Here is a 26,313-nt window from a genome sequence, read left to right as displayed (position 1 = left end):
TACTTTCACCAAATTCAGGGGTTTACCTGCAATTGCATGTGTAGTATGACATGAAGCAATTGCCATTTGAATTTTGCAGAAACTGAACTCTGGAACTGAATGGAGAGCTATATAACAACAGGGCTGGAGAGGACCAGTTCTCTGCTACTAGGACTTTCCATAGTAACCAAGGTGATAGATGGAAATAAGGTTATGTGTGCATGGTTGGCTGGATTATACACTGACCCATAAAGATATATAGGTGACTTAACCATTTGTAACATAGTTTACAAATCTAATTAGGATCACACGATGTTTTAAGCCAAAACTGGCAAATCACATTTTGGGTTAAAAACCATGTGTATCCAGTCATAAGAAGGCAGGAAATGGAAAAATGAATCAAAGAAACAATGGATCTATGAGGAAAAATACTTCAGCAGAGAAAAAGAATGGCTGGATGCTACATTGCTGCTCTCATAGATACAGTAGCAAAGACTACTGCTCATTTCCACAAATCTCTTCCATCCTTGGTGGCACCCAACAGGAATATTTGTTGTAAGGATTGTGCATACTCCCTTCTTGGGGTGCTGAAGTGTCATAAATTATATATACACAACCATTTCTGTCCGTTCTAATAGACCCCTGGGGAGAGGGTCTTTCTGGTAAAGTGAAATCAAACTGTTAGGGGAAAAAAAGGAAAATGCCACACAATACTAAATATAGTAGTTTGTAGTAGCACATGCACCATTTATTGCAACAACTTTTGGCTGCATTTGCAAGCTCAAATGAACACTGATGATTGTTTACTTTGGAGCAGCCACTAAGGCAGTTGTTTCTCTGCCAATTTGCCAAATTTAAGAATGTGGGAATCTGTGGTAATTGACAAACTGCTGCTGTTCATACTGATAAAAGTTGCTGGAGGTCTGATTTCTTTATATCCAGTTCTAACACATTTAATACCTGTCTGAAAACAACTGGCCCAGTTGCTCATCAGTGCTCTGGTGATGTTATTAGTTTAGGTAATGAAACATCTGCAAAAACAAAACAAAACAACCAAGTTCAAAGAGCATCAAGGATGCCTCATTTCAATCCTTTTTGAATGTTCTCCTTTTCTGAACATCTCTTTCTCTCTCATCTATGCATATTCCCTTGCACATCGAGTCAGAATGTCTATACATTCACACATACTTTACCCAATTCATGCATCCAACAACTTGGGCTCTTATTCAGTGGTGGGGTTCATGTTTTTTTACTACCAGTTCTGTGGGCATGGCTTGGTGGGCATGTCAGGGGAAGGATACTGTAAAATCTCCAGTCAGAGCTGGGATTTGCCAGTTCTCCAAACTACTCAAATTTTCCTCTACCGGTTCTCCAGAACTGGTCAGAACCTGTTGAATACCACCTCTGCTCTTATTCCCAAACTAATTGTAATTATATTAGTCTTTCCTTGATTGAAGGTACACTCACCCAGATAGCATTAGGTATTTTGCTGCTTTGAAGGTCTCCTTGTACTTTAAATTTAAATGTGCTTTAGAAAGTTTTAGTGGGGCTGTGAGAATGATGTCCTCTTCTGCAGATCATGGTGCTCTACTTATAGGTCACCTGCAGAATCCCTCCAGACCTTGTGGACTTCCTTGTGGGAAGTTGCTTCCTAGAGCTCATAGTACGGACAATCTCATGGCTTTATTTTGTCTGGAGATGCTGTTAGCTCAGGCATAGTGCCGGGCTGTGAGTCTTTGCCTCTGGATCATCCTTGCTGTTTTATGGAGGCGTGTTAATATGCCATATTTTCACAGCACCAGTTTCTTTCTAAGGTGTCAAAAGCAACGTACTGTTGCTTGCCCTTAAACCAGCTTAGGGATGCCTGCAGTATGTGACTGACTTAGTATACTTGGGAAGTTTTTTACTTCACACATTAAATTCTGCTGCTCTGACTTCTGATAACAAGAATGTAGCAAAAATAACCCTTTAAGAAGCAAAACATGTTCTTTTAGCCCAGGGTTGTCAAACTTGCGGCCTGCAGGCCGGATGTGTCACGCACTCGCCATGCCCATGCCCTGTTTAGCGAAGGGGGGGAAAGTCCCAATATGTCACGTGATGCCATGACGACGCGAGTTTGAGACCTCTGTTTTATTCCATTCTCACAGTTTAACATCATCCTTACTGCATCTATAAAAAAAAACCATAAGCTAGCATTCTTACCTATTTTTTACTATTCCAGCTGAGCCACATGCTTGCCAGGAGGCATTTAATTATACCATATCCATGATTAGAAATTAACTTTCATCTCTCTTTTACATACATTGAACCTTTGCACTTTAAAACTGATTTGCCTCAGGAAGTGTGACTGGGTTTATCTGGGGCTTATAAACTAGAAAACCTTTAAAAGCTTTTTCAAACTTCTGAATTTACAAAAATGTATTACTAATACAAAACAAATGCTTGCAAGTCTGGTTCAGATTTAATAGAAAAAACACATTTTTGTTATATGAATCACCCTGCATAGGATTCAGGTTTTATGCACTAGCTATATAGTTTGTTGTGGCATCTGGACCAATGGACGCAGCAAGCATACTTATCGTATTAGTAAAGCTCTGGAATACTAATAATAATGTGGAAGGCTACATGTTCCCTATCCTAAGTTGTACATTTTAGCTGATGAAAAGCAATATACAGACCAACATTTAGGTTATTTTTTGAATAAGAGAAGCAGTGTTTGTAAATGAATGATAATGCCCTTCTTGAATGCAGTTTCAAGTTTAAGTTCATTGTGCAAGTTTAAGGAATGAATTAATTAGTCTTTTGCATCAACTTTTGCTAAACATGGTTTTGTGAAAACAATTACTGGAGGAAACAGGATTACTGAAGAGAGAAAAGGATTAATAAAGATAAATGGCTAAGCAAGATCCATTGACTAATGTAACTAAGGAAGGACTATGATTCAATCACTCACAACAGAAGTCTGATGAAAATTAAAACCTTTACAGACCACATAGTATGAGCTTTCTACTAAACCATCCGCCCAGTGGTGGGATTCAATTTTTTTTACTACCAGTTCTTTGGGCATGCTTGGTGGGCATGGCAGGGGAAGGATACTGTAAAATCTCCAGAGGTGGTATTTGCTGGTTCTCTGAACTATTCAAAATTTCCGCTACCGGTTCTCCAGAACTGGTCAGAACCTGCTAAATACCGTCTCTGCATCCACCCCAAAGATTTTGTCATTGGAATAATTAAGGGTGACCTGATAGGAGACCTGAAATCCAATATGCCTTCTTCCTTGCTTTGTTACTATGGGAATGTACATAAATCACAAACATCTGTGATGTTGAATTCCATATAACCTCAACAATCAAGATACACAGATCAGAATTAAAATTTTATTGAGTTCCAAAATATTGAGCATGTACATCAATGGGAGATAGATAGATAGATAGATAGATAGATAGATAGATAGATAGATAGATAGATAGATAAACAGTCACAGGCAGACAGATAGACAGAGGATTATAATTATTTTATTCAGGACTTGATCAAGTTATCCTGCTAAGAGGACAAATAAAGTTGTATCTTCCCATTCCATGTGCAACAGCCCTAGTTGTAGAACAATACCTTTCCCTGCATCCACATGCAGAAAGCCAGTTGATAAAATGCAGGTTAACTTACATTGGGCAGAATGTAGTAACAAGATTTTACTGTGTCCTAAATCTGTTATTAGAAAGGACAACCCCATTCTGACTAATAGACTAATGTTGATATTATTCTGTTACCAATGTTAACTTTCTTTTTACAGAATACCATATTGTATCTTACATGATTAAAACATCCATTTTAAAAGAAGGCATATCTTTGTGCCTACTAATAATAAACGTACTATCCCAAAGTTGTTTTTAAATTCCTCATTGAAATATGGAATATGGAAATATAAAGAGACCTAAAACAAGTTGGAGGAGGACATCAGCAACTATTGGGGACCTAATTGGCAAAAGCAAGTTTAGGACTGTATTGGTTAGAAACACGTGGAAGAAGTCTTCATTCTGTAGTATGGCTAAAATGATTATGATTTCAGAGTAGTTCTATTAGCAATAAAGTTATGTTCTGGAAGAAACAACTGCATACATTAATTGACTTTGAGGTAAGTTTTAATATTTTCAAATGTTCACACTCTTTTGAATTACATTTTGGGTACCTATTTATGGAAACTGAGCCGTGGACAATGAAAGTGGATCCAATTACTCAGTTGACTTAAGATCTGATGTTACTTGTGGCCTATGATTGAGTTACCTACAGATGTATATTAGGTAGAATATGATTACAGTAAAAAATGATCAGCCTTTATTGAAATTATGTGTGAAGATTTATATACATTAGTATGACAATAGAGTATATATGCTTTTTTGTGTTTTTTTTTCTTGTGTAAAGTTTAAAGAATTATTATGGAAAATATTTTTATGTAAGAATAATTCATATTAATATATAAAAAGGCTATTTATATGTAACATATATTGTAATTCATATTTTAAAATGTAAACCAATGCAATAAATGATGATATGCAAAGGAGAGTGCTACTTCTAAGGAAGAATTTTGGCTTACGGTACAATTTGCCATAAAGAACAGAGATGCTATAGTAAATGTACAAAAGTTCATCTGGTCATCCAACTCTCATATTGAGGACACTTGTGTTACCACTTTAATACATATTGGCTTAATTTGATATCTGTTCCTAGTTAGTATGATCTAAAGTCTAAACCATTATTCCCTTCAAAACAAAAGAGTAGAGACCTGTGTCTTTTGCTGATTATATTAAAAGCAATAATTCCATTAATTAATTAATTCTTGTCTACTGCTTCCATGTGGAGCAGTAGACAAGAAGATCTCCTTTTTATTGCTTGCAAATATTTTTCTTGAGTCAATCAAGCATGTGCAACTCTTCTGAATATATCCTTCACTGGAATAATCTTTTGTTTTGAGTAGGTATGATACAACTGCTAGATTTTTAACTTAGCTGTACTGTGTACACTATGTATGAAAAAGTCTCAGGTTCCATCTCTGTATCTCAGGAGCAGTGGTGGGATTCAAATATTGTTGCCACCGGTTTGGTGGGCATGGTTTGGTGGGCGTGCTTTGCCTGCTGCACACACATTACATGCATGCGCGTGCCAAATGCGCACTTTGCACAGGTGCAGAGGCATTCTACTTCGCCTCCTGCAAGCCTGCACGATCTCCCGGTTGCTTCAGCAGCTGCCGCGTGGCACTGTTCTGTGCCACACAAAGCAGCTGCGCTTCAAATTCAGCAGATAAAGGTGAGTATGGGAGCCCAGGCAGGTGGGTGGGCCCAACAGCAGAGCCATTAGAGCAGCAGAGAGAACCGGTTCGGTTTCTCCTGCTCATCGCTCCTACCGGCTCTCCAGAACCAAGCAGAACCGGTCGAATACCACCACTGCTCAGGAGTTATGAAGATCCTCAGCTGAAATTCCTGTAGGGTAGGCCTATCTTTCCCCAACTTAGTACTTCAAATGTATTACAACCCCAGACAGCACTAATGCTTGTTGTGGTGATGTGAGAAATTGGGGGGTGTTGATTTAAATATTGCAACACCTATTTGATGGATCAATGGACTGAATTAGGACAGGGTAGTTTCTGATGGCTGGTTTTAATCACGTCCAGTTAAATATCTTAATCTAGTCTGAACAGAACAATCTTCTTCTTGTTTATAGTTTTGGATCTGCTATGGTCCCCCTCTCAAATGAGGGAAATGGCATGGAGATATTCCAGGATTTAAGCAAAATTCTTCTAATAAAACTATCCTGGACAAATCATGAGGTTGCAAATGTGATAAAAAGGTGTGATGTGAGACCATGATGCCAAGTTCAGTCTTTTATATGTGCCCCAACATTGTCCTCAATAATCTAAGTTGTTTTTACAATCCTAGCCGCTGTTAATACATTTACAATCAAATATTTCAAATTTTTATTATATGTATCGGGTAAAATTCCCAATAAAAAAATCTCTGGTTTCAAGTCTATATGTTTCTTTGTCATTTTTTCCAACCATATGCGTATTTTAGTCCAATATTTTCTAGCGTCCTCACAAGTCCACCACATATGGTAGTATGAGCCAGGTATCTGATGACATTTCCAGCACTTTTCAGATTTATTCTTGAACATTCTTGCTATTCTTGTCGGAAGAGTGAGAAAATTCCATCAGAGAAAGAAACTATTAAGAAAATATTGGATTGTGCTGAAATGAGTAGATTGACATTTGAAATTAGAGAACAAGAAGATAAACAATTTTATGAAGTTTGGGATCTTTTTTATCAATGGTTAGATAATAAAACATAATAATAGAATATTTAGACTTAGGATATAATGAATATATATTTTCTTTTTCTTTTTTCTTTGATATTATTTTTATAAAACTTTATTAAGATAGATTTGGTATGATCTTATGATTTGTTGTAAAATAAATTAAGTAAATTATAGTTATCTCGTTAAAGTATGAATTAACAAAATTATAGTTAAATGATTTCTCAGTAATGATACTAGGTTATACAATTGTTGATTGATAATATGAGTTATTATGTAATATAACTATAATGGTGTCTAGGAAACGGATGCACAAAAAAAAGTGGTAAACCAACCGATACACTGTTTGTAAATCTATGAAGGAGGAGGATGTTTTTATGTTTTATGTTGTATGTTTTACGTGGTTTTGTTTGTTGTTAAAATCAATAAAACTTAAAAAAAATCTAAGTTGTTTGATTTGTAAATATTTGCCCTTCCTTGCTCCGCTTCTGCAGGTGCCCGTAGTATTTTACACTAATGAGAGGAGTATGCCAGCCCAGTATGCTAAACTGATATACTTACAAGACCCCTTTCTAGAAAAAGACATATGCTGAGTTATTAATACTGTAATACTGAAAGTGCAAATGCTGATAATATCCTCCTCTGAATAAACGTGATGAGATTATCCGCCAGTCCAGCATTTCCCAAACCTGGGTAAATTATTCAAAATTGGGTAAAAGCATTTTTTCTTTGGATTAATACTTAATTAATTAACTAACATTAATTAACTCATTAATGGCTTTACAGAGTGAATGATTGAGCTTATGTTAAACGTCAGTGCAAAATTTTATTTGAAGAAAAGAAGAACCATCTGGAGTCTTTCTGGTCAACAATTCACAGTGAATATCCTGTGTTAGCTGGGGAGGATGAGATGCAATTATTGCCGTTTCCAAGTACCTATGTATGAAGTAAGATTTTCCATTCAGGCTTTCATAGAGAACACATAACAAAACTGTTTGCTGATTCCTAAAAATGGTTTTGGATAATGAAGGAAAACGTTTGAGAAGCACTACCCTTTCCTATCTGCTTTTCTTTTCTTACAATTATTACAATTATTTGTATATAGTTTCTCATTTAATGATCACACCAGTTTTTAGTGGAAATAGGCAGAGTGCATATTATTTAAACCTTATTATTTAGAAGTTAATATGCAGTTTTATGTGTGTTTTGTGACTTGGGAGTATGTATTCAAGTCCTCCCAGCCAGTTTGGTTATTTGTAATTCAATGTATAAATCCAAAAATGAGTTCATTTTTTCATTGATCTCAATTTTTTGATGTTGCAGTTGCAGTTGCAGATGGGATCCTATTTCTTAGGAAGCAAACAAATGCTCTGCCTTCATTATTTGGACTTATGACACCTCAGGCATGGGCAAAGCACTAACTTCTGATGCCACACAGCTATGGGTGTAAGCTATGGGATATTTTGCAAAGTAAGGTAAAAGTTCCTTGCCATATATTACATCTGAAAAGATGTGAAATTAAATATCTAATTGTGAAGCTCACAAAATGACTTCATGGACTTTTTGGAAACCTGCAGGGGCAGGGAGAGGGCAAGGAGGAAGAAGAGGAAATTGTGCAGTTTTCTTCAGCTTGCTGCTAGGCAGGAATATTGTAACACGACCATATTTGCTGGAAATAAGGTGAGTCATGAACCAACCCATCCGGAGGGAATGATGTTGTAATATAATTCTGAGCTCCTAAGAAAGAGGTGGGCGACTTTCTGCAGGCTGTGCGCAATCCTAAATAACGTATCAGGTCAGGAACGAAGCCAAAAAAGGAAATAAGAGGTAAGGCTGTAGACAGAAGCAGTGTTTTTCTCCAAGATAAACTCCCATTCCCTGGATTTTAGAGGCCTTTCTTTCCTCTTTGACTAGTTTGACCATCTTAAGCCTATTGCAGAGCCCCTACTCTCAAGCAGGGGATTAGCCTAGTTCTGAAAGGAAGGAACGGCTCCACACCAAAGATAAACCCCCTACATCAGAGTGAATTTTCCCTTTCACCCTCAAGAAACCCCTCCGTCAGCTTCCCTTACGCTCCCGCAGGATGATTGGCAGATGCGGCGGGGCTCCTCACCCGCGACAATAAAGAGACGTGAGGAAAAGCAGCCGCTTTCTGCCCCGACGCGCCCTTTCTTCCTGGATTCAAGGGCGGCTCCGGGCGCGGAGGCAGGCAGGCAGTCACGTGCCGGCAGGCGGCGCTACGGCTGCTTTAGCTGCTTCGCGGCAGCTGCTGCCGCCACCGTCACCGCCACCTCCGGCTCCTCAGTCCCAGTTAGGGCATCCACCGGCGTCGCCTCGCCCTGGGAGCGGTCGCCCGGGAGAAAGGATGCTCCGCCGGGTGCGGCGGCGGCGAAGGCGCAGGAGACGGGACTTGTCGGAGGCCGCGCGCCTTTTGTAGCCGGAGCCGTCGCCTTCTCCATGGCGAGCGTGGCGGCGGAGCCCCCCGCCAGGTTTGAGCGGCGCGGCCCGGCTTGGAAGAGGAGGAGGCGGACGAAAACGGCCAGGGTCGAGGGTGCCCGGGCCCGTTTTTACTCCCGTCTCGCTGCGCCCTAGAAGCGCTACGGCGGTGGCGCCATGGCCGAGATGGAGCGTCCAGAGGAGGCGGCCCGGCTCTGGCGAGACGCCGCCCTGCGTGCCAGGAAGCTGCAGAGCAACCTCCAGCAATTGGAGCTAGAGCTGGGCTCCCGGGGAGAGAGCGGCCCGGAGGCACCGCCGAAGCTGAAATCCTCGCAGGAGCAGCAACAACAACAACAATCGCCGCCGCCGCCGCCGCCGCCGACTTCGCCGCTGGAGGCATTGAACCTGAGCGGGCGCGGCCTGGATGAGTTGCCGGAGGGCTTGTGCGCCGCTGTGGGGAGCAGCCTGAGCGTCCTCTCGTTGCGGAGGAACCGCCTGGCACATTTGCCCTCGGCCGCCGCCCTTCGGCACCTGGGCCGCCTGGCCGAACTCGACCTCAGCCACAACCGCTTGCGCTGCTTGCGCGACGACGGCCAGGCGCTGGCGCTCCTGCGCGGGCTCCGTAAGCTTAACCTCAGCCACAACCAGCTCGGAGGCGAAGAGACGCTGCCCGGCGGGTTGGGCGAACTGCCACAGCTGGAGGAGCTGGATCTGAGTTTCAACCGCCTTAGCCACCTGCCCGCCGAGGCCCTGGCCCACCTGCGACAGCTCCGCACCCTGGACGTGGACCACAATCAGCTTTCTGCTTTCCCTCAAGCGCTGCTGGAGCTGGATGCCCTGGAAGAGCTGGATTGTTCTGGCAACCGGCTCTTGGGGTCTCTTCCGGAAGGCATCACCTCTCTTCGGCACCTGAAAATCCTGTGGCTCAGTGGCACTGGCTTGACGGCCTTGCCGGAGGGCTTGTGCCAGCTGGGTACCCTTGAGAGTCTCATGCTGGATGGAAACCGCTTGAGTGTCCTGCCTGCTGGTTTTGGCAGCCTGCAGCGTCTCAAAATGCTGAACCTCTCATCCAACTTGCTGGCTGATTTCCCGGCAGCTGTGCTGGCCCTTCCAGGCTTGGAGGAGCTCTACCTCAGTCGCAACCAGCTTACCCTGTTGCCCGCTGGACTTTGCCAGCTTTGCCAACTCCGCACGCTTTGGCTGGACAACAATCGCATCCGCTACCTGCCTGATTCCATAGTCAAGCTTCATCAGCTGGAGGAACTGGTACTTCAGGGAAATCAGATCGCCATCCTTCCAGAGGGGTTTGGCCAACTCAGCCGTGTGAGTCTGTGGAAAATCAAAGACAATCCATTGATCCAGCCCCCCTATGAGGTCTGTATGAAGGGCATCCCTTACATAGCTGCCTACCAGAAGGAACTGGCTCACTCTCAGCCTGCCCTTAAACCCCGTCTCAAATTAGTCCTCATGGGCCTGAAAAATGCAGGCAAAACTCTGCTTAGGAAGTGCCTCATGGAGGAAGAGGAAGAGGAGCAGGCAGAGTCATCTTTTGGTTCAGCTACTAAGAATTTTGAAAGAACCCAAAGCAGGGGGTGCTTCATACAACCCCTGAGAGACCTGCCCCAACCTCTGTCTCCAAAAGCACAGCCAAACCATTGTCCCATTGTGGAACAGCCCGAGGCTTCTTCTTTGTCTGTCTCACCTCTGAAATGTTCCTGTTTAGGATATACCTCCACTGAGAAGAGGGGTGTGTTCAGTCAGTCCCCCAAAGTTATTGGTCGGACCCAGACAGGAGGCTCTGCTGCGGAGCAGCATGATGATACCCCATTGTCCCCCTCAGTTAAAATACATAGGGAAACCTGCTTGGGGAGTTACCCCCTGAGGCCTCCAGGCTCACATGTAACAGGTTTGCCAAGCAGCAGCAAAGGTATCGAAGTGGCAGACTGGACAGCAGATGTGGAGAGAAGTCTAACCTTCATTGTATATGAGCTGGCAGGAGACCCAAGTTACGATGTGATCCAGCCCTTCTTCCTCTCTCCTGGAGCCCTTTATGTGTTGGTAGTCAATCTGAGCACTTACATGCCACAGTGTTTTTATCCTTCTGTAGGACACTTCCTTCACTGGCTGGGGGCAAAAGTGCCACATGCTGTGGTATGTATGGTGGGTACCCATGCAGACCTGTGTCCTGAACGGGAGGTAGAGGAGAAATGTTTAGACATCCACCGCCAGATTGCTTGGCAGGAGAAATGTGACTATGAAGGCCTCCAGATTTTGGCCCGGCAGGTGGATGAAGCTCTGGGGCAGGATTTTGATTTGCGCTGCTCGAGCCCCCATGTTGCTTTCTATGGGGTATCAGACAAGAATCTACGGCGCAAGAAAGCTCAGTTCCAATATCTGCTCAACCACCGTCCACAAATCCTCTCCCCAGTTTTGCCTATAAACTGCTGGGATTGTGTTCAGGTCCGTCGATTGCGAGAGAAGCTCCTTTCAGTGGCAGAGCACAGGGACATCTTTCCCAATTTGCACCGGGTTCTGCCAAGATCCTGGCAAGTGCTGGAGGAGCTGCACTTCCAACCCCAAGCTCAGCAGTTATGGCTAAGCTGGTGGGACTCTGCTCGACTTGGCCTGCAGGCAGGGCTGACTGAGGATCGTCTCCAAAGTGCACTTTCCTACTTGCACGAGAGTGGCAAGCTGCTGTATTTTGAGGAGCACCAGACCCTCCGAGAATATGTTTTCCACAATCTGCCCAGGCTCATCGACATTCTCAATGTCTTCTGCCAGCATGACGCCTCAATATTGCTCCAGAAACTGCTCAGCAGCACCCATATGGACGAGATGAAGGCCACACAGCTCCACCACTATGTGGAAGGATTTCTGCTTCATGGCCTTCTCCCTGCCCATGTTATTCACCTGCTTCTCAAGCCCCACATCCAAAGCAGAGAGGACTTGCAGCTTCTGCTGGAATTGCTCGAAAAGATGGGACTCTGTTATGGGGTTAATAAGCCCAAATCAAAACCCTTGAATGGAGCTACAGCATGGTACAAATTTCCCTGCTATGTGAAGAACGAGATGCCTCATGCAGAGGCATGGATCAATGGTACTAGCCTGGGTGGGCAATCTTTTGGGGCAGAACAGCTGCAGATTGAGTACAACTTTCCCTTTATTTTCCCCCCTGGATTGTTTGCTCGCTACAGTGTGCAGATTAACAGCCATGTGGTTCAGCGATCAGATGGAAAATATCAGATCTATGCGTACAGGGGGAAAGTGCCGGTGGTTATAAGTTACAGGCCTGCCAAAGGCACCCAACAACCAGATACACTGTCTATTGCTAGCCATGCATCTCTACCAAATATATGGACAGCTTGGCAAGCCATAACCCCACTGGTGGAAGAACTAAATGTATTGCTTCAAGAATGGCCAGGCTTATACTATAGTGTGCATGTCCTCTGTTCCAAGTGCCTTAAAAGAGGGTCACCCCACCCACATACCTTTCCAGGTAAGAAACCTCAGCTGATTGTCAAGGTAATGTCTCCTTTGCATTGAGTTCAGTTCCTGGTTGGTATAGGGGCACAGCCAACTTGTTTTCTTGGCAGTGGTACAAAAGTGTCTCACCATTGTCTTTTTCTGGGATGTTTTTGAACTTTCAAGCCTAATCTACAGTCTTGGGATTTCCTGACTATTTTCTGTCTAATTAACCTCCATTCTGTTTAGCTTTTGTGAGTTCAATCAGTTACGTGCTGTAACAGTGTTTCAATAAACATTACGGTTTGCCAATAAATGCAGGTAGTTGCCTGTAAAAAGGTAGATACAGGGAACCATTTTACCACATAATTTTTTTGGTTAATATCCCACCTAGCAGGATTATGTAGAGGATAACATCCTGATAGTCTGATTGTTGCAAAAAGGAAAAAAAAACAAATATCCAAAGGTAGGTTTGATGCTCTGTACAGGCAAATTTACTTAATCCAGATGAGAAATTTCGGCACTCCCCAGTGTTCTAGCACAGCTGGTTCTCAATTATGACCAATTGAGCCCAACATTTCTGTTGTTAAAGTTGTGCCCCATTTTGTGATCTTTTTGCCATGGTTGTTTAATGAATTGCTACAGTTGTTGAGTCAGTCATATGGCCGTTAAATTAATCTAACTTCCTGCATTGACTTTGCTTGTCAGAAGCTCCCTAGGAAGGTTGCAAATAACAATCCCAGAACCCCAGGATGCTCCAACCGTCATAAGTACATGCCAGTTGCCAAACATCCGAAGTTTGATCACCCGTGACTGTGAGGATGCTGCAATGGCCATAAGTGTGAGAACTGATCATAAGACGCTATTTCTAGTGCCATTGTAACCCTGAACAGTCATTAAATGAAAGGTTGTAAGTTGAGGATTCCCTGTAAATTGTAGAAATATAATAAAAGTTCTTTGTATTACTTGACAAAATGGCATGTAGGGATATTTTACTAGCTACCTGTAGTATATATTGAAATTTATCAATAGTGAAGAAGGTAAACATGAAGGGTGTTCAAATTATTGGGAACTGTAGCTTGGCATCTATATTACCTTATCAAATGTCAAATGGGACTACAGTATGTAATAGAATATGTGTAGAATGGCTATCTATATCTTTTCCCAAAATAATCCTGAAATATTTTTGGTAACTTCTCCTAAATGACTTATTGAGTAGTTATATTGCTGTGACAAATTATTACTTATAAGTAATCATTAATTTACTCTTTCTTATTGAGTAGACACTGTAGCACTGTGAGAAAAGGTTCTAAACTTTATGTATAGTGCAAACTGAATGCTGCTTTATTTAGCTGTGCAAGTATTCATTTCCATGTATTATTCACATTTTGATTGCTGCTGAATCCATATCCTTTTTTCAGATGCTTCTGCAAATGGTTTATGGTTGTGTTTGCACAAAATGTTGAGTTAAAATATTGTTGGCAAGGTTGTGGGAACGTTGCTGTTTAACTTATGATTTGTTATATTGAATCATTGTATGAACCCAGCCAATTTAATTAGGAAACAGCAATTAAGTATACCGGTTCCCCCCTCTTCCCCCCTGTATATATGAGTGTGTGTATGTTGCTACCCTACATCTTAATAGGCCTATAATGTTTATGACATCCAAGCCTTGTGCAACTGGGCATCAGTTGGAAATTTCTTCTATTCCCCAATACTTCTTTTTATTTGTGCCTAAAACAGATTATTTATATATTGCTACCATGTGGCCTGTCCTGTTTCCAGTGGCAACATGTGATTGATTCCCCACTTAATTTCTCTCTGTGGAAATGGATGGGTGTGTGCTTGCTGCTTTCACCTCAGGCAGTCGTAAGTTGTACAGGCCTGATGAATAATATGCAAAGCAATTCTGAATGTTTTTGAATGCTCATAAAGCAAACAGCCTCAAAATGTTAAAACAACAATATTAATTGGTTTTCAAAGAGTGTAACGGAAGCAAACAATATCTCATCAGGACTTTCATCTAAATTGCTTGTTAAGGGGAAAATTAAATCAATTAAGGAGCCTGTTTTCTTCTGGAAATTTGATCATATCTTGAAAAAGTTTGTTGAACATGCTCAGTATAGAGTTTGTTAATGGATTTATGATATACCTATCATAGTCATTAGATTTCTATCTAGCCTTTCATTCAGGAACTCAAGTATTCATACATAACATTCTCTCCCCGTATTTTTCTCTCAATAAAAGCCATATGAGGTTCTCACCTCTCCTAATCCAGCATTTCCAGCATTATGCCAAACTGGTTCTCATTGTACAAAATCTATTTTTGTATACACTTTTAACACATTGCATAGCTTTCCTAAGCCAATATAAATAGCCAGTGATTATTTTTGTATTTCTCCAGTCTCTGTATATTGCAATTTGCATTGAGAGCTCTCTATTCATAAACTAAAAGCAGACCAGTGGCTCCCCAAGAACCAGACATAATTATTTTAAGTGCATTGTAGCATAAGATAAAGTGCACCAGATATACCTATGGGGTGGTGTCTTTGACAGTGTGGGAACCACTACAAAGAAAGCTTGCTTTCAGATGTATCCTCTTCTTTCCTATCATGGAGATCAAATCTTAAACAGGCCTGTATATTCTTACTACATAATATATATAATTTATAGGCAGGAGTATAAACTTGCAGTTAGTAAGGGACTGTTCACAGATCAAGCTCATTTTAGGCACATGGTTCAGCATGGAACATTTCTGCTCAAGCATACTAATTTCCATTCTATAACTACCAGAAGTCATCATTGGCTGATTTGGGTTCGGCAACCTTCATGCTTTAGTTTATCAAAGTAGAAAGCCATAGAGAAAGCTAAGGCAAATTCTTGTACCATTTCCTGGTTGAGGCTGGAGGTGGTATGCATTATACATTCATATAGCATGCCAGTAGATGATACTTGCTATCCACACCTTTGGGGAGGAAAACTAATATGTATGTGCGAATGTATAAAAGCACTGAATACCATCTATAGTGCCATTGTTTTATACTAGGCAGCATTAGCCACAATATTACAGCTCTTTGCTCTGCCCAATCAGGTGATGACACACACTTTGCAGCTCTCAAACATGCCCAAGATTACATTATCTTGTAGGCCTCAAAGGGAACCACTGAGGCAGTGAATTATCTCTTTCTATCTTAACTTCTTCTAGAATCTGAGAAATGATTGTGAAGACCTCTGAACATAAATTAAGTAAGACTATGAGTCATTGTTCTGAAGAATTGCAAAATGCTACGTCTATCCCAGCTTTTAACTGTATGAGTAGGAGAGACAATCACCCTTCTCTTCCTTCCCCCATTCCTGAGACATGACATAGTGTAGTGATCACCCTAAATTTTCAGTACAGTATGTATGACAGACTGATTTTCTGATAATGGGTTGTCTTGAATTTATCGCTTTTACATCAAGTTTGGTACTTTTTTGCTTTGTAATGGAGACTTGAGTCAGAACACCAAAAGAGTATTTTTGGGAAACAGAACATAATATGTTGGCAGAAAGTCAAGACAAACATCTGATCTTAATAAGCAATGTGTTTAGACGGGCTTTCTTTTAGGCCATTCAAATACTTGAGAATGTGTTACATTAAGATGGAGAAGAAAAGAACTGAGCAGATTTTACTTCGTTCAAATTGTGTATTTTTACCTTGCTAGAAATGTTCTTATGCAATGATATTTTATCATTGCTATTCTTGTATGTGCTTTTGGTAAATAACTCTGAAGGACACAGTGTTAATATAAAATTTGCTTTTGGTAATCTTTGAATTTTTTTATTGTAGACAATGCCTGGATACCAGAACTGTCTGCCTCTATAAGTGTGGATATTTTTTCATGAGAATATATCCCATTTAATATTTTACATTTCTTCATTTGGTAGCTGTGTAAACTAGAGCATAGGGCTTATTTATGGTAAGATGTATCAGTTCTCATTCTCAACTATGTTTGCAAAAAGTGAGATTAAGAACTTCCTAATATGTTGAAAGCATTTTTAGGATTTTGTTTAATTTCACATTAAAATGGGATTATCTAATGGAACCGCAGGTATGTGAATAGTCATTGTTCAAGAACAATTGAAAGAACACCCATTGTATGATGGACTATACATTTGTCTCAGGGCCCTATTTGTTCTTTATCCATCTAAGTTCCCAAGAGATTTATTGCCAGAATGAGCTTTCTCATTGAAAAGCAACAGAGCTTACAGTTCTTCTCACTCATGGGTAAATGTGGAATACTGAATATAGCCATGATGGCAACCTATGGCATACATGCCACAGGTGGCATGCAGAGCGATTTGTGCAGGCACACAAGCCCCAGCCAGACATATCTGCACTGCGCATGCATGTGCCTCCCAGCTGATTTTCAGCCCATTTAAGGCCACTTTCGCCTCATCTCAGCTGGGAAATACACGCATGCGCAGTGCAGGTAAGGGGGCGGGGCAGGATTTTGTGTGCGCATGTGCAGGGGGGCGGGGCATATTGCACTGTGAGTTCCGGTGCGCGCACGCTTTCGGCACACCACAACAAAAAGGTTCATCATCACTGGAATATAGACTTCTGGGGTTTGACATGGCCCAATGGAGGTGTGTATATGTGTGTAGGGGGAGGTTGGTATATGTATTAAATGTATATGCCGCCCATCTCAGTAGCCAAAGATATGGTTAATTTTTTCATTGAAAAGCATTTTGTTTCTTTGATCATATTAACAAAGGAATGTTCAAAAGAGCATCCCAAATTTGAGATCATCACATGTCAAAGTATTCTGAGGTATCATATTTGAGATGTCCAGGATCACTTTTACCTATTATTTTCAAGGGATAACTATGTAAGTTGTCTAGAATACAACATCTCTAATGGTGTGGTAAAGCAATATGCTGGCTGTGTATAGCATCCCAGTATCTATTTGCATCTCTTCTTAATGCCCTGAAATTGTTCAGTTAAAATTCAGCAGTGAAGTGGCTGTAAGGGGATTGTAAGAGCGGAAATCTGAATGACTTATTTCCCAAAGCTTCCTCCTTTCCAAACTTTACTTTTACACATCTGGAAAGACCAAAATAAAATTTGACCACCCCTTTTGGGACATCCTTTTGCATTAGTAGATGATCTCTTTTGGCCCTCCAAAATCTTGAGAGGCTTAGGTGCAGTCTCTAAACCTGCAGAGGATGTCCTTCTCTGCCCTAGTGTATAAGGTGAATTATTAAAAGAAACAAGGAGCATAGCTATCATTAAAAAGTAATTACTCTCTTATCTCATCTGTCATCCATATTATGTGAAGAGAAAGGAGTTTAGTTGAGTGGTTCTGAGAAAGTCCTGTGAAGTATGTGATGGTTATCATGTTATAATGCTAACTGTCAGATCCCTAGCAGTCATTCAGCACCTCATTTATTGGTAAATTCATTAGGGTGGCGATTCTTTGATGTACTTGCTAGTTGCTTCTTGAAACAGTGTGGAAATTGTTACTTGCTTTCCAGGTACAGAAGAGTGCGTACATATTCCAGCCTTGTAATATTTTCCAACCACTATTCAATTTCACAGGCTCCAGGTGAAGCTCCTTAAGATAATTTAGCTTAGAGTCATTGGGAATTCTCTTTAACTGTTGGTTTCAGATTAAATAATTGATTCTGAAAGTTCACCCTGTCCTGGCATTTGAGATGGTGATCCAGCAAAAAATGTTTTCCATGAGAAAATGGAATAAGTCTTTCTTCATGCAAGGATTTTGGGTTGTGCATAGGAAGAATGAGGGAGATTGGGTACTTTTAAGGCTCCAGTTGACTTTTTGCAGGATTGCCTTCTCCTATTTGACTACTCTGTGCCTCCATGGCTATTTCTCCTTTGGCTGGAGAGACCATACTTGTCCCTGTAATCAAGTTTTTAGAATCAACAAAATGTCTGAGTGAGTGCCTCTAAGTCTGTGTTGATTCCTGGTGACCACCTGGATGCATTCCTACAGTTTTCTTGGCAAGATTTTGAAAGTGGTTTTCCATTGTCTCCTTCCTAGGGCTGAAAGACAGGGACTGGCCCAAACTCACCCAGTTGTTTTCGTGTTAAAGGTGGTTTCTAACCTGATGCCTAAGCCACGACACCAAACTTGAGACTCCTCATCTCCAAGGGAATAATGACCTCATGGAAAACTTTCCACATAGTCATTACTCCCATTGGTAACCCCTGTGTTGCAACCCAACACGTACCATCACGATGATCTTCCCCAGTAACCTCTTTTGCCTTTCTGTCTCCCGCTCCCCTGCCCACCTATACCTCCCTTGGAACCTCTTTGCTGCCCTTCCCTTGTTTCTAGGTTTACTACCATATGCCGTTGACACTCCCAACAGTAGCAGCCAGAGCTGCCTTCACATTTGAAAGAGGATGCACTGGGACTGGGTGTTGTGCAGCATGGGACAAAAGGTGCCACAAAGGTTAAGGGAAAGCCGAAGATCTGTGTTTGGTTGGGGGTGGGGGGGTTGGAGAAGGCAGGCAGCAAAGGGGAGAAGAATCCTCTTCCCTGCTCACCATTCCTCCAATAGTGGCTGCAGCGGTGAACTGTTGCCCCCTCTTAGCCTTCTTTCAGAGATATGCAGGTAGTTCTTGACTTAAAATAGTTCGTTTAACGACAGTTCAAAGTTACAACAGCACTGAAAAATGTGACTTACGGCTGCTGTTCAGAGTTTATGACCTTTGCAGCATCCCCTCGATCATGTGATCAAAATTCAGATGCTTGGCAACTGGTTCATATTTATGACCTTTGCTGTGTTCCGGGGTCATGTGATTCCCTTTTGCGAACTTCTGACAAGCAAAGCCAATGCGAAACCAGATTTACTTAACAACTAGGTTACTAACTTATCAACTGCAATGATTCACTTAACAGCTGTGGCAAGAAAAGTCATAAAATGCGGCAAAACTCACTGAACAAATGTCTCACTTAACAACAGAAACGTTGGGGTCCGTTTTGGTTGTAAGTTGAGGACTACAACTAATAAAAAGAGCAATTCAGGGGCAACAGCGTTCTAGTTGATAATATCTTCCCCCATATGAAAGAAAGCCTTCTGCCAGGAGTGTAGAGAAGAGCCCTAAAAATTACTCTTGTGCATCTCTTGAAATGTATTTAATCCCATCCAACTAATAGCAATTTGCTTGAGAAACTCTGAGATCCAATGTTTTGAAGTTCTGGAATTCCAATTCAGAATTCTTACTGGAAACAAATTAAGCTGCCTGTAATCCAAATGGTCTCATATGACTCCTTTTGTTAGTGATAGTGACTAAAACCAGGTAATCTCTGCTTTGCCTTGTTAGGATAGTAAGAAGCAGAGATCTTTGCTCCAGTGTAAAGCTAAGCAAGGTATTAAATCAAGCTGCCCTTGATCCATTGTGTTCTGAGCACTACTTACAGTTTTCTAGCTCCCTTTTTGATGGCTCATATAGCCAAGACTTCCCTGCTAAAAAATTGGGGGCAAATGCTGAAAAATGGCAATTTCCCCATTTATTTCAATTACGCACTAGCTTTCAAAAACGTGGGGAAATAAGTGAAAAAATAATTTTATATATCCTTTTAAAAAACCTATCCATCACTAAAAAAGGAAAAAGAATGGGGGAACAGAAAATTTTGTACTAAGATGTTATAGTAAGCCACACTGGAATCTGTTAGATCTATTAGTAAGCCTTAGGATCAAAAGACAGGTAAGTTTCAGTTTAACCTTCATTCTCTTGGGCTAATTTTCCACAGGCAGGTGTATTTTAAATGTAACTATAGCTACAGGTCAAGGTAAATGCCTTTGAATCAAACAATGATGATTCCATGAATATAACCAAAGCTGTAGGTTAGACTGAGAAGTTGAAAAAATAGCTTGGAAGATGGGAAAAGCAAAAACATCCATATTGTTCCTATGAAAACCATATGTAGCCTTTCCAGGAAGCCAGTAGGAGTTGAGCTTAACTCAAAACGGACTTTCTTACTTTGCTGCAAATACTGAAAGAGCATTAAAAATTAAGAGAAACTATTAAAATCAGTTGTAGTGTTTCAGAACTGGATCTTTACATAAAGCAACAGAAAATATTTTGCAGCTTGTCAGGGAAGGGACTTTATAAAACAGAATGAAACATCCTGTGAAGGGTCTCACAGAGACAAATTGTACTTCAACAAAAATATATTAAATGCCTTGTTAATGATAAATTGATTAATACAAATTTTTGACAGTCTTGATCTTGTCAACATAAAAACTACTTCAGTGATTATGATTTAGATTCTAGGAAATGTTTTACCTAGAATAGTTCTCAGTTCCCTAGTCTTCATTTCTGGAAAAAGTGCTAAAAGCATTGTATAATATTCTTTTACATTTATTTGCATGGGTTGCAAATCACATGTCTCATGTTTCAATTAGCATGTTTGAAATATTGAGAGCATGTGGTAGGCACATTCACAAAATGGTTGCCTCAGGACACCTTTGCATCATAGGGAACAAGATGACTCATAAAAAAAGATTTACAAGAACGTGAACTATCCTAATGGGATCTTTGTGAAGTCAAAACACATTCATTTAGCTAAATATGGTGTTTTTCTTTGCAGTATATCAGTTTATTTAATTTTAAAACATTACAATGTTTTTTTTAAAAAAAGGTAGGAAAAGATTTGAATGGCAGTAAAAAAATATAGCCTGGGCTGTACGTGCTGCACCACGTTGTCTTCTATTATTGTGAATCAGTATTATTATTTGTCCATTTGTGAATGAGGTATGATTGATTACAGTATAGATTATTTTTTTCTAAGAGATAATTTGAAGTTATTTTGATTTCATTTCTGCAATTGTGTAATGCTTGACATGACTAATCCTTTTTCCATTACCAGTAGATATATGGGTTTTCTAATTAGATTTATTTTAAAAGAAATTTGCTCCCCGTTGCTAAGCTTGTCTTGTGATATGCAAACAGAAACCACAGCTTGTAGAGGGTAGACTTGTGATCTGAGAAGATAATGGTAAATTGTTTATTTTGATCGGTTTTTGAACAGTTATTCAGCCATCCATTTGAAAGCCATTAAATAGATTGATATCCTTACCATGAATCATGGAACACAGTAACATCTTTACTAAAAAGCTTTTATGGGGAACTATTACTATTCTTTCCCAGAGAAATGTAGCATCCTGATAGTAACAAAAAATGTTTTTTGCAGGGATTCAAGAATAGCAAAATAGTTATACATGTTTTGGATTACACATTCCATAGTATTTTACCATTCTGGAGCTGATGAAAGCTAAAGTCCAAAATATCCACATAACTTCCTGGCAGGCTACTCCAGATTTAATGATGGGGTCCTTGGTGCTCTCTGAGCTTGGTTGTTTTCTTGCAGACATTTTATTATTGTTGGAGGCTTAGACTGTTAGGATAAACCCACTCGTCATGTTCATTAAGTGACCTGTCTGAAGCACCTTGAATTGTTGTTTAAGTATCTTTTCAAATTCTTGCCTTTAAATAATACAAAACCTGATAAATAAGTTTATTATGAGCAAAAATGGGATGGATGTAAACACTGTAAAAAAGAATCTTTCTCCTACTTTCCCTCCCTTATGTCTCCATAAAAATAACAAATATAAAAGTAGATGCCAACACCAGTTTAATCACAGCAGCATTAATTGTCAAACCTTTGTGGAAAAATGGTAGGCAAATATGTAGAATGTTGTAATAACTGGAAAATGTATGAATGTGTAAGCATGTAAGAAATTTTCTTCCCCCCTTTCCCTATGTTTCACCTGGGTAGAAATGGTGAGGAAAGGGATAAGAGGTGGATATTTTAAAAAGAGTGTACTGAGAGCAACATTTTTTTTGTTCATCCTTTCCAAATATATTAGACCACATTTTGCATGATTTTGAGTCATTTGTATTTTCTTTATACTGGTTAGAATAGGAATTATAGCCAATATTATTGTATATAATCCCAGCTCATTTGAATGGCACTAGTAAGTCTTTAATGCAATTTCAGGAAGTATAAACTATTTTGCTCCTCAGTAATTGTACACTGAGGTTAGGGTATGAATGCTGATCCTTCTCTTAATTTATAGCCAATTTAGAATATCAGTTGAAGTGATGGGTTTAGCTAAGAATGCCTGATCTTTCTGTAATCAAAAGCTATGTCCTTCTCTGAGAAACTCAGTACTTTTGCCACTGTTTCTTTAGCATAACAACAAGCATTCCCTTTTCAGTTCCTCTTTGGTAATAATGCTTATAGATGCTGATGCTGCTTGCAAGCAATTTGCATGCAGTAGCATGCAAATTGCTTGCAGTAGCGTGCAAATTGTTTGCATGCTGCCGCATAATAAATAATGAACATCTACTAATACTTGACTTAAACATGAAAATTGCACCTGCACTTACAGGCACAAAAAGTTCACAAATACATTACTGTCCAAAAGTTACTTGTTGGTTTATGTTGGAATTCAGCATGGCAAAGATAATCTATAAAATTTCAAAGAAGTATATTTTCTGTGGCAATCTTATTTTGCAGGTGTTGGATACTGAAGTGCTTTTTCCTAACATTCAAATTGTTATCTTTTTATTTGTATTGTGAAAGTATAAGTACTGATTTGTGACCTTGTTAAATGCAATGAGATGTGGAAAGCACAAAAATTTGGCATATTTTTAAAGGATAGTGAATTATCATTCATAGGAATGAATAAAATATATCTTTACATATAAGAAGAAAAATAAGAAGAAAACATTTTATTGGCAGTGAAGACAACTAGAATGAAGTTAGACATTTTTCCTAAATATATAGTAGATTAGCATTAGTCCAGATTGATCTAATACATCAATGAAAACTGAACTATAATGAATTTCCCTAGGAACAATTGTTAAGAAGACATATTTGTCAATTCAATTTTCTTCTTAAATCACAAGTGCTTCAGTTGATGAACATAAAAGGAATACAAAATTAAACCAGTAGATGTTCTGGCTCAGAAAAAGAAAACACTGACAACACATTCATTTGAAATGAGATATAAAAGCTTGCTATAATAATAACGTTATGTAAAGACAAGCTAGGACAAGCACTAATGCAATTCTCTAGGAACAGATTTCTTTGGAACTGAAACCCTGAATGAATTACGTTGGATATTATGCAAGTGAGCTTCTGATTGTGCAATGGGATTTGGCCTTGCTTTTCTCTCCTCATGATGCCACCAGATGTTTCAGATAATTTTCCATCCTTTCGAATCAGATTTGTAGAATGTAAAGTGGAGGAGGAAGAATCTATACTGCTAGCAAATGAACAGCTAAACACAGTTGCAAACAACCCACTAAAGATCTTTCTTCTTTACTTCAAAGAACTGGCCTCTGGTGAAAGCTCCAAGTATCGCTAATGAACAGATAGGCTTTTTTGAGGAGAGTTACTTGTGGTAAAGTATCTCATCCACAGCTTTAATTCTTACAATTAGCTTCACTTTCAAGAAAAATAGGTTTCTTATGGCAGGAAAGCCCAGGCTTTAGTTCCATGCATCTAATCTTGGGACCACTGGTAGTCTTAGGGAAACTTCAGGTGGTCTCAAAATGGCAACCCAAATTATCATCAAACCTCCCTTTTCAAGATGCTGTAATCCCTTAATTCGGGGTAGAGTCAAGGCGACTGGTTGGAACTGAGTGTTTACTGGCTGGATGCCCTTCCTGACACCACATAGAGTTCGCAGCAGATATTTTTTCTTTGTATCCAATTTTTTCTTTGTGGAGACAAAATATCTGCCACTACCTAGTATTAAACTCTCAACCTTCTGAGGGGGAGGTGAGCGTCTTCACCAGTAGTCCACCACATGACTCGTTTTGGTCATTAAAACTACAGGTAGCCCTCAACTTACAACAGTTCATTTTGTGACTGTTTGAAGTTACAGCATTGAAAAAATTGACTTATGACCATTTTTCACACTTATATCCATTGTAACCTGGTCACATGATTTACAATTGGATGCTTGATAACTGGTTCAAATTTATGACGATTGCAGTGTCCCATGTCATGTGACCATCTTTTGCTACCTTCTGACAAGCAAAGTCAATGGGGAAGTCAGATTCACTTAACAACTGTGTTACTAATTTAACAACTGCAGTGATTCACTTAACAACTATGGCAAGAAAGTCATAAAATGAGATAAAACTCACTTAACAGATTTCTCACTTGACAACATAAATTCTAGGCTCAATTATCATAAGTCTAGGATTACCTGTACTTAGATTTATTTACATTTATTTTTATTTAATGTTGGAGTTGCTATCTGATAATAAATGGAAATGCTATCTGATAATAAACATTCTTAGTTTATGTGAAGAATTTCAGTGATAAGGTAGTGGGAGATATGGCAGTATAGAAAGAACAGGACCAAATTTGAATCTTGCACTATTATACTTAACTATGTTGTTCATGCATTATTGCGCATCTTTTTGGCAATTATCCTTGGAGATGTCTTTTCATCCTAATCTTAAGGTGTAGTAGTTTCATCCGGCAATGTAGAAAGAGTGCAGAAAAGAGCAACCAAGATGATTTATAGGACTGGAGGCTAAGCCATATGAAGAATGATTGCAGGAACTAGATATGTCTACTCTAATGAAGTGAAGGACTAGAGGTGACATGATAGCATTCCTCCAATATCTAAGGGCTTGCCACAAAGAAGAAGAGTTAACCTATTCTCCAAAGAACCTGAAAGCAGGACAAGAAGCAATGAACGAAAATTTATCAAGGAGAAATCCAACCTAGAAATAAGGAGCATTTTCCTGACAGTGAGAATGATTAATCAGTGGAATGGCTTGCCTTCGGAAGTTGTGGGTCTTCAAGAAGAGATTTTCAAGAAGAGATTGAACCACCATTTATCTGAAATGGTACAGGTCTCCTTCTAGAACAGTTGCACTAGAAGACCTCCAAAGTTCCACGCAACTCTGTTTTTCTGTTATTCTATAAGTCATCTTATTCATAGCAACTGCCCATCCTTTGTCAACCTGTTTGATCAGTGCCCTGGCGATTGCCTTAAAAAAACACGCTAAGAGATTTTTAAAAATTATCTCTTATGTTTATGAAATGGCTTGTAGTAGCCAGAGGGAGGTTTTCAGTGCAGTGTGTCATTCCTTTGAAAAAATGCTATTCCAGTTATGTTCTAAATGGAAGAGATTTTGTCAGTAAGGAAGACTAAGGCATTTATAGGTCTTCATGGTCCTCTCCCTTTATTTTACTTGAACTTCGTGAAGAACAGAAGTCGGTAATTTGCTTGGGCAACAGGACTTTGTGACACTGATCTGCAAAGCATGTCTATTTTCTCACTCAGGCTTTAATTCAGTAAAGCAAGAGTTTAATGTTTTATTTTTTCCATTTTGTTGAAGTTCCTATAATGTTTAATATTGTTTACTTGAGCACGTTACTCTGTTATTGAGGAATCAAAAAGGATGCAGTGAGCAATTCAGAAATGTCATGGTGTCCTCACCTGAGCCTTGCTGCCCATGTAGAAGTTTTCAACCTCTACCGAAGCGCCCACTATGAACCACCAAGAACTGCAATAGAAAGAAAATAAAATAAATAGGCAAACAGAATGGTTATAATAATACAGAAGATAATTAAGGAATATTTCCTTGCCTGTTTCAGTAGTACAACATATTTGGACACAGTTTTGCTTGATTTATTGTGTACTTTAAACATTTTTTTTACACAATGCCCTTTACACAAAGTCGTATCAGATCATCCAGGGCACTCACAATCTCATTTCAATTACCTTACTTAAAATTTCTGTGGTTTTCATTTGTACGTTCTCATGTTTATCTTTGCATCTCTGAAGTGTAGTTTGCACAGCATCTTATTTTAAAAAACAGCTGAGAGTTGTGGGAACCTGAGCCTGGATTCCATATGTGGTTTTATTCTTCCATAATATGGAATTGCAGGCTCTACTGCCTCTAAATAGCCTCAAGAATAGACACTGTAGCAGGATTGTTACTTTTAACTTTTGTCAGCTTTTATTCTCAGCCAATTTAACATAATAAGCCAGAGTAGAAGGGAAAACGGGAATAGAGAACATATCAAGACTTGGCAGTGGCCAGTTGATGGGAGTCACAGGCTGCTTTTATATGTATTTCAAGAG

At 39.8% G+C, this 26,313-nt stretch overlaps 2 protein-coding genes across 2 annotated transcripts in view; both read left to right on the top strand.

The window, feature by feature from the left end:
* The window catches only part of LOC148127225 (uncharacterized), a 230,714-nt gene that overhangs the window by 108,841 nt on the left and 95,560 nt on the right, over positions 1-26,313 (top strand). The window lies entirely within an intron of this gene.
* The window catches only part of MFHAS1 (multifunctional ROCO family signaling regulator 1), a 33,028-nt gene continuing 14,670 nt past the window's right edge, over positions 7,956-26,313 (top strand). Inside the window, exon 1 of the mRNA XM_026712634.2 lies at positions 7,956-12,214. Coding sequence (XP_026568419.2) covers positions 8,896-12,214 — 3,319 coding nt within the window. The 5' untranslated portion in view covers positions 7,956-8,895. The remainder of the gene's footprint in view (positions 12,215-26,313) is intronic.

Source organism: Pseudonaja textilis, chromosome 2 (genome assembly GCF_049901715.1).
Source record: "Pseudonaja textilis isolate UNSWEBS1 chromosome 2, rPseTex1.2, whole genome shotgun sequence".
NCBI classification, from domain to species: Eukaryota; Metazoa; Chordata; class Lepidosauria; order Squamata; family Elapidae; genus Pseudonaja; species Pseudonaja textilis.
The sequence above is the reverse complement of the archived record's forward strand: the minus strand, read 5'-3'. Positions and strand labels throughout refer to the sequence as shown.